At 45.4% G+C, this 8773-nt stretch overlaps 1 protein-coding gene across 3 annotated transcripts; it reads right to left on the reverse strand.

Moving 5' to 3' along the window:
• Positions 1–458: 458 nt before the first annotated feature.
• On the reverse strand, positions 459–7896 carry ccdc177 (coiled-coil domain containing 177). 3 transcript variants are annotated; one of them, XM_044048150.1, is made up of 4 exons: positions 7514–7896; positions 3562–6809; positions 1464–1816; positions 459–943 (listed from the first exon to the last, which is right to left on the reverse strand). In XM_044048150.1, the coding sequence occupies exon 2, from the start codon at positions 6795–6797 to the stop codon at positions 4269–4271; it is 2529 nt and encodes an 842-aa protein (XP_043904085.1). In that variant the 5' UTR covers positions 6798–6809; positions 7514–7896; the 3' UTR covers positions 459–943; positions 1464–1816; positions 3562–4268. The 3 variants fall into 3 exon arrangements, with proteins under 3 accessions (XP_043904085.1, XP_043904084.1, XP_043904086.1); XM_044048149.1 differs by lacking the exon at positions 1464–1816; XM_044048151.1 differs by lacking the exon at positions 1464–1816 and having other exon boundaries at positions 7505–7896.
• Positions 7897–8773: the final 877 nt, after the last annotated feature.

The raw sequence follows: 8773 nt of genomic DNA on the forward strand, positions 1-8773 counted from the left end.
GTTGTCAAAAATGAGACAAAAATGAGTATAGTATGTCGTCCAAAATGAGATAAAAATGTCATAGTATAGTATGTCGTCCAAAATGAGACAAAAACGTCATAGTATAGTATGTCGTCCAAATGAGACAAAAATGTCATAGTATAGTAAGGTTTCCAAAATGTCACAAAATGGCATTGTACAGTAAGGCGTCCATAGAAGCTGAAATCCAGCTTCTTGGTTCTTACCCTGGGACGCTGAGTAATCCTGTCCCTGATTTCAATGAGGGGTCTGGATGCTTCACACCCAACGAGTATTTAGACCCAAGATCATTCAGTGACTTGTCGACCTGTAACAGGATTTTAAACTCCATCCTTTGACATCCAGGGATTGATTTTTTTACTGAGACCTGTAAAGACGTCATTACAATAATCTAACCTACTAATAATAAATAAATGCATGAACAAGTTTTCACCAAGATGTCTGGTTTGGTCTGTGGTTTTAATGTCAAGAAAGAATGCACATAAAGGGAGGAAAAAAAGAAACTCTGGAGCAAAGTTTTTTACTTGTATCCAACAAGAAAGAAAAATGATTGCATCTTGGAAAATGTTTCTTTTTATTTGTCTGGTTTTGATTTTTGCCCACGTTGTATTGCAACATCTGCAAATCTGTTCTTGACAAAGCAACTCAACGTAATCAACAGAAGCAAGCAAATCATGATCATGTACAAATGTTACGAATGTGACATCACACAGTAAGAACATAAGGAGTGAAAAACATGCCTTGATGCTAATAAAGCTGTGTTTGAACCTTGTCATCTGTGTGTGTGTGTGTGTGTGTGTTCACAGTCCATGTCACTGTTACCACATGAAAGAGAATAAAAAACGCTGATGTGGATCCGTGAGAGGAGAAAGACCAGTGAGTTCCTCAGGGTTTGTATCAGCAGCTTCTTCTCCATCATCAGCACCTGCACAACAAAACACAACCACAGAAACCATGTTAGTGTGTATTTCATGTTAGACATATAACATTACTGTGTAAAAAGGAAAAGGAAGGATAAAAGAAATCGGAAGGAAGAAAGAAAAAAGGAAGAAAATAAGAGAAGGATGAAAGTGAAGATAGAAAGAAAAAGACAGGATGAAAGAAACTAAAAATGGAATGAATGAAAGAAAGAAAGAAAAAGGAAAAAAAAAGAAAGGATGACAGAAAAATGAAGGATGGCAGTGAAGAAATAAACAAGGACAGATGAAAGAAAGAGAAACAAAGGAGGGCTGGAAAAAAAGACATAATTAGGTCATGTGAGGTCACAGTGACCTTCAGCGCCGACCACTAAAATGGGGTCAGTTTGTCTTTGAGACGTCTGTGTCTGCTGCTGTCACTGTGGAGCTTTAGGTTTATGAAGGTGTTAAAGTCACAGAAACTGAAATATCACAGTAAAGAGTCTAAAAGGTCAAAGTGCAGTTGCTGTTGTTCACCACACTACGTACATGAAGGTTCTTCTTCACCACTGTCTCTCCCATGACGGTCTTCAAGCTTCTCTTCTTCTGATCATTTCCTGCGAGGCTGCACACGTTTGTACACAGTTCTCACCGAGCCAGTTCCCCCACACAGGCAGGTACTCCGGTCCCTGATTCTGATCTCAGGGACCTGTTGTCGAGCATCTTCTGTGACCAGCTCCAAAGTCTCCTGAAGGAACCCGTGCTGAGCTAGCACAGAGCTCGGTTGGCAGCAGGGCCAGGAGAAAACGGTCTGGGGTTAAATCCCTTTGGACAGCTCTCAGCAGCTCCTGATGATGTCCCTGTGGCTTCAAACATGTTCCTCAACAGCCGTCTTCCCATCACTAAAATGGTACGACACGTCAGAATACGTTATTGGGCCCACTGAAGTCCAGTATGATGTCCAAAATATCAAAAAACACGTCATATTCCAGTAAAGACTCAAACATGTCCCCTAAAAACACCAGGCTGTAGTACGGCGTGCAGAATGTGACAAAAAACACCTTGTAAAATACGGTGTCCAAAATGTCCCACAAAAAACTCACAAGAGACATAGAGTGTGTAAAAGTCATCAAACTATTACTATAAACCTTTTAAAGAAGAGGATCTGTGATGGAAGCTTTGAACTGCGTTGAGGAACTTTGAAGGATTGGTTGACACGTCACTTCCTGGACACAGATGTGCTGCAAGGACTGTCCTGGAAGGTTTTGAGGACATTCACAGTGGTACCTCTGCACTCCAGATTTAAATCTAATTAAATATATAATATAATTAATGAGTCCAAGCAAGGACACGCATTTTTCTAGTTTATTTTCTATGCCGATGATACACACCTTCAAAGTTCAGAGTGCAATCCTGTATTTTTCATGTTTAACACACATAGCGTCACAATATCAGGGTCTTTCAATGTTGTGCAGCTCGATAAACAAACTGTATTTTCACCTCCTGCTACATTATCCTTACTTCTATTGCTGGGGCAACAGCTACATCAGAGGGCAAAAAGGTTCTTTTTTTTTTTTTAATCAGAGATTGTAGGATTAATGTGGATCCTAGCCTTTTAAACCCAGTTGTTGGCTTCCATGCTAGTTCCAAAGTCAAGCCAGGATCTGCCCTACAGTTCGATTTGGTACAGTATGTATTTTTTAGCAATTCCATTGGGAATAGTACCAAAATAACCAGGCCTGACCGTACCATTTTTCAGTACCCTTCCCTTGCGAGCTAGACCCACGACAGTCAGCTGATTGGACAACAGAAAAACGGCACTCCTTCAACGCCCGTGGTCTATTCTCATACTAATGGCGTGTTTCCACCAACTCTACCCGCTTCACCTCGGCACGGTTAAGTTGCGTTACCACTAGCATAGTACCTGGTACCAGGTACTTTTTTTAGTACCTGCTCTGGCGAGTTTCCAAGTAGGGCTGAAACAATTCATCGATGAATCGATTACTAATCGATTACTAAATGAATCGACAACTATTTTGGTAATCGAGTCATCGGTTTGAAGCTTCTTTTGGGATTAAAACAAGATTTTCCGATTGTTTAATGCTTAAATGTGAGTATTTTCTGCATTTCTTTACGCCGGATAACAAAGAAATCATTAAAAGTGAATCATTTTGGTTTGTGGACGAAACAAGACATTTGAGAACATCATCATTTCCAGGTTTGACGAACACCGATCAACATTTTTTAAGGTTTTTTTGATATTTTATGGACCAAACGATCGATTAGTAGAGAAAGTAATCGACAGATCGAATTGATTATGAAAATAATCGTTCGTTCCAGTACTGAGTAGGTACTATGCGTGACGTTGCCAGACTGCCGGCCACTGATTGGTCAGAGTGGCGTCACAGGAAGAGACGCCCGACACAGAAATCAAGCTGAACAATGCAGAACTGCAGATCCGTTAAAAAGACCTAACAATCCTAAAAATCTCCAGGCTCATTTACAAGTCACTAATCACTCATACTGTTCGCTGTTTGCAGCACAAATGCACAACAATTCCCATGATGCAATGCCACGTCCCTGTGTTCCTGTCATGCTGTGCCTTTAAAGAGTAACATTACTGTACACAGAGTGTGGAGTGGCGTACCTCTTTGACGTTGGTGCAGACAGCAGGCGGCTCAGCTCATCCGTGATGAAGTCGAGAGGTGGTTTCCTCCCAGTTTATTGTACTCAGACATGAAGAGGACAGATGGGAGTCTCTGACGAAGATGAAGAGGTTCTGATGTGTCGGCACGGGGCTCATTTGCACACGACCCTCCTGTGCCGGATTGTCGACATTTAGGTCCAGACAAGTGTCCGGCCCGAAGCTCTATTTTAGTCGAGTATACAAAAGGATCCGTCGTTTGCTTCAGGGTCATAGAACCACTTCTGCTCTGCTTTGATTTGTTCTCCTGCTTCATTGTCTTCCTTAAAAGCCTCTGCAGTCATGGTGGAGTTGTGCTTCCTGGTCAACAATAACTCTTTTTCTTCAGCCGCTGAGGCAGAAATAGCAGACAGCAAAGAGAGAGACAGTGAGAGAGAGAGAGAGAGAGAGAGAGAGATGGCTCTCACGTCGTATGAAGAACGTCTACAGAAGTCCAACTTTCCTTTTAAATGACTGTATAACAGCTGATGATTTAGTTCTAGTCGTCTTTTTACAACATGATACAAAATGATCTGGTTTGCTTCCACAGCTTAAAAAAAAAAAAGGGTACAGATATGTAAGGGAGCGTAACACTGAGTGTGAGGAGGAGAGTTAAAGCTGTTGACTGAGCAGATAACCACAAGATGAGGGTTCACAACAAAGCTGTGGGTCTATTTCTCGTCCAGACTGGCTTTCAGCTGTGCTTCTAGGGCCATTTTATCAAACGTGCGCATGTTGGTCTCTTCTCGCACTTTGTCTCGCACGTGGAACGAGGCTCTCGCCACAGAGCGAGCGCTCTCCAGCACCGCCCGCTTTTCTCTGAAGATCTGCTCGCTCTTCTCCAGCTTCTTCTCGATGGACTGAAGGAGCTCTAGGCGCCTCTGCTTCTCCTCCTCCTCCACTCGCTGCCTGTTGAGCTTCTGGAGTCTCTCCTTCTCCTGTCGGCTCTGGACGGCCCGCTGGGCCTTCTCTTTGGCCTTGACCTCGGCCACTAACGCCGCCTGCTGGGCTCGCTTCTCTGTCTCCTTCATACGCGCCTCCAGCTGCTGCTGCTGCTGTTTCTCGCGCTTCTCCGCAGCCTTGCGCGCTTTCTCAATCTGCTTCTCCTCGCGCTTGGCCTTCTCTTTCAGCTCCTGCGCTCGCCGCTCAACTATCTGTTCATAATTCTCCAGGGAGCGGCTGAGCTTATCCTCCGCTGTCCTCCTGGCCTCCTCCCTCTCCTCCTGTTCTCTGCGGGCGATTTCCTGTATCAGGGCAGCGTGACGTCTCTTCTCAGCTTTGTTCAGACCCCGTCTCTCCTCCTGGGCCTGGTGCTCCTTCTCCTGCCTCTTCAGCTCAGCCATTGTGAGCTTCTCCTTCAGCAGTAGCCTCTCCTGCTCCAGCATGGCCGCCCTCTCTTCCTCCAGAGACTTCAGGTTCTGTTCTTGAAGAGATTTCTTGTGCTTCTCCTCTCGAGCCGCCTGCTGTAACCTCAGCAGACGGTTGCGCTCCTGCTGCTCCGACAGCTCCCTCCATCGCTCCTCGCTCTCCTCTGCCTGTCGCATTTTGACAGCTGCAGACTGTCGCTCCTGCTGGCTCAGCCTCCGCTGGCGTATTGTCACTTGTGTGTGCCACACTCGCTGACACTGAAGCACCGCGCGCTGCTTCTCCCTCTCCTCCTGCTCTCGCCGCAGCTCCTCAATCCTCCGCTCGCTGTCCCACTGCAGGTGAGCCACGTAACGAGTCTGACTCATGATGTCTTCCTCCTGATATCTGGCGAGCATCAGAGCCGCAATTTTGCGGTCGCGCTCGGACACGGCCTTCAGCCCGCGGCGCTTTACTTCCTTTACGATGCGTTCCACCTTCTGTGTCGTCTGAGGCGAGTGGCTCAGGTCACCGAGGCTGAGGCTGCGGCCCATCAGGGAGTTGAACGTAGCCAGGGTGCGAGCTCTGGGGCTGGAGACTTTAGCCCAGTGCTCTCGTACACCATCCCAACTGAAAGAAGAAGAAGAAGCGCCGGACTCTGACGAGGTGCATACCGTGGTGGTGGTGTTGGTGGAGGCGGAGCAACAGACGGGATCCATCCTTCGCTGAAGAGACTCCAGTGAATGGCTTTTTACCTTTGCCTTGGAATGCAATCCCACATGTCCATTGTGCTGAGAGAACTGTCCCGTTACACCGTTAACAGGCTTCCCAGCGCTCTGACCTGCAGGCTTTGACGCCGATGACGCTATGGTTGTATTTGCTCTGGGGAAGGAGGGCGGTTTCGGAGTTGATCTGGGGAAAGTGTTTGACGATTTACCACCAGAGGACTTCCTGATGACTGGTGGAGGGCCGGAGGAGAGCGGACGTGAGGCTTTTACTTGCTCGGTCGAGGAGGACAAAGGATGTTTAGTAAAACCTTGGTATCTGGTCTTGGATGAGGGTGCAGAGGTGGCAGAAGTGATCTTTGATGAGTGAGGAGATACTGAATGAGCAGATTTCGGAGAAGTACTAAGACTGGAAGTGGAGCCTTTTGATAACAGAGCTGTTTTAGAGGGTGGAGCTGATACTGTGGCTTTAGAGGACGCACCGACATCAGGGACGGAGGTGGAGGTCACTGGCCCAGATTTAGGAGTGCTGGAGGCAGCTTTGTCCACAGAGGTGCTGCTGCTGCTGTTGTTGACCGTTGCCTGCAGAATCCTTCTTTTCTCCTCCCTAACAATCCTCTCCCTCTCCTCCCTGCACTGCCGCAGCTTGGCGTGCCTGTCCTTCTCGTACACTTCAAACAGCCCTGTAGCGACGCGCATGGATCGTCCAGGAGCTTCCCGAGCGAAGTCAGTGAGCGGACGGGACAGCAGTTCCACGGGTTTGACCCCGCATCGAGCGCACGCCTCCAGAGACCGGGGGCTCGTCAGCACGTAGCGACTGCCTTCAGCTGCTGGAGAGTCAAAGTTGTAGAGGTCCAGGTGCAGCTTCGGCGAGAAATCTGCCTGTGTCTGTGGTTGCTGAGGTGTCGCCTCCAGAGAGGCAGCGTCCGGACCCACTGTGTACGCCACGTGGCAGGGGCTCTGCTCAGAACTCCCGGTGGGCGGGGTCTCAAATTCGCCGTCCCCATCTTCCTCCGTCGTTGCACCATCAGCTTCTTCGGGAAGCCGGGGTTCTCCTGTGACCACAGCTGGTGTGTCGAGGGCTGGGCCTTTACACTTGTTCTGCTCCTCAGCCTCAGAAGGGTCGACCATAGTTGGCTAATACTGCAGACGGAGAGAGAGGAGGAGTTAACACATGAGGATGAAATAGTGAAATGTTTCAATGAGAGGATTATTTACTCAGACCAGAGCCCACAGGGATGCAGTCTGTGGGGGGGAGGGTCAATGCTGCATGCATGCGTGAACACATATTCATGCTCTCACTGACTTTACACCAGATGAGACGTATTCCCTTCAGGGAAGTGACACAAAACACAAACCCACCATAGTCCTTTTAAACAGACGGTCTATTTTTGGCAGAGTTACTAGGCTGAGAGAATCTGATTACGCATCGCAATCATTTTTCACTCTACATCACACGATCACCCTACAAACCACAGAAGGCCCTGCAACATGTATAATTAATGACCTCACAGTAAAAGCTTGATTTAAAACAATTTGAATAGGATTATGTACTCATGAACAAACATGTTATAAATCACATCAAAGATACACATATATACAAATACATATACACATATATATATATACATATGTGAGTGTATATATTACAGAAGTATGTTAATTTAAAAAGAAAACTAATTAAACGTCGTTTTTTGATACAGCATTTTATTTAATATTGTGTTTACTGCATGTCTGCTGTGTGCAGGGGTGTGCTGCTGTTTTTTTATCCTGTGACTTGGCTGCATTTCACGCGTGTGCGTGTGTGTGTGTGTGTCGCACCACAATAAAACACGTACATAACACACCTGCCAGTTTGTGAGACGATTTCTGAACCAGCGCTTTGTTCCCCTTGAATCCGTGCAGGTATCTTTATTCCACGCATAATATCAGGTTTCATTCAGGGAGGGAAGGGTTTTGGGCCCAGTGATGGAGCATCACATCACATCCTCCTCCTCCTCCTCCTCCTCCAGCATCAGCAGCACGACACATGCACACGGAGCCTTTCTCAGCCAGTACGTTTTTAAAAAACAACAACTAAATTGTCCTCTGAATAAAAGACTCTTCGATAAAAAAAACAGTTTAAGTCTAATATCCAGCGTTCAGTGTTAATCCCTCAGTAAAGGACATCCAGTAAACACCCGCGGTCTCCACCTGCTTTTTTTTCCAGCAGCATCCCTCCTCCTCCTCATGCTCCTCCTCCTTCTTCTTCTTCTCCTTCTCGGGCTCTTTCAGCTCCGCCCCCTTGTGGCCAATGTCCTAAACATACTGCTGCAATTAAAGCAAACAGCGCCGCCTGTCCACTCCATTCACACACTGCAACACAACGTTGAACTAATGATGGTGACTGTGGGCATGGGCAATTATACGCAGAGGTGGAAAGAGTACTAAGTAAAAGTACCACTATAACACAAAAAAGTAAAGTAAAAAAATTAGTATATTTTTAAAATTGACTTGGTTACTTTTTTTTAAAAGGCAAACCTTTACAAATTAAACTGCTGTTAGATTTTATGGATTTATTGAAAAACAGCAGAAGGGTCAGAGGTTGACATGTGACAAATACAAAAAGTACAACAAAAGTATGTATAAAAGAAGCACAATAAGTATACAAAACACACAATATTAAAAATGCGAAAACTGTACATTTGTACCTATTTTAACTGCAGAGGGTATTCAAAACTGTCAGTTAGAAATCAAAGTGTAATTCTTCAGAACAGCCACTAGAGAGCAGTACCGAGTTATGAGTTGAGTTTAGCATAAAAAGTGCATCATGAAGAGATAGATAGATAGATAGATAGATAGATAGATAGATAGGTATATAGATAGATAGATAGATAGGTAGATAGATAGATAGATAGATAGATAGATAGATAGATAGATAGATAGATAGATAGATAGATAGATAGGTAGGTAGATAGATAGATAGATAGATAGATAGATGATAGGTAGGTAGGCAGATAGATAGATAGATAGATAGATAGATAGATAGATAGATAGATAGGTAGGTAGGTAGATAGATAGATAGATAGATAGATAGATAGATAGATAGATAGATAGATAGATAGTAG

The sequence above is a fragment of the Solea senegalensis genome, linkage group LG16, assembly GCF_019176455.1.
Source record: "Solea senegalensis isolate Sse05_10M linkage group LG16, IFAPA_SoseM_1, whole genome shotgun sequence".
Lineage (NCBI taxonomy): Eukaryota > Metazoa > Chordata > Actinopteri > Pleuronectiformes > Soleidae > Solea > Solea senegalensis.

What these genes read in the sequence shown, in the direction of transcription:
- ccdc177 (XM_044048149.1), bottom strand. Translation starts at nt 6,797, where the DNA reads ATGGTCGACCCTTCTGAGGCTGAGGAGCAGAACAAGTGTAAAGGCCCA.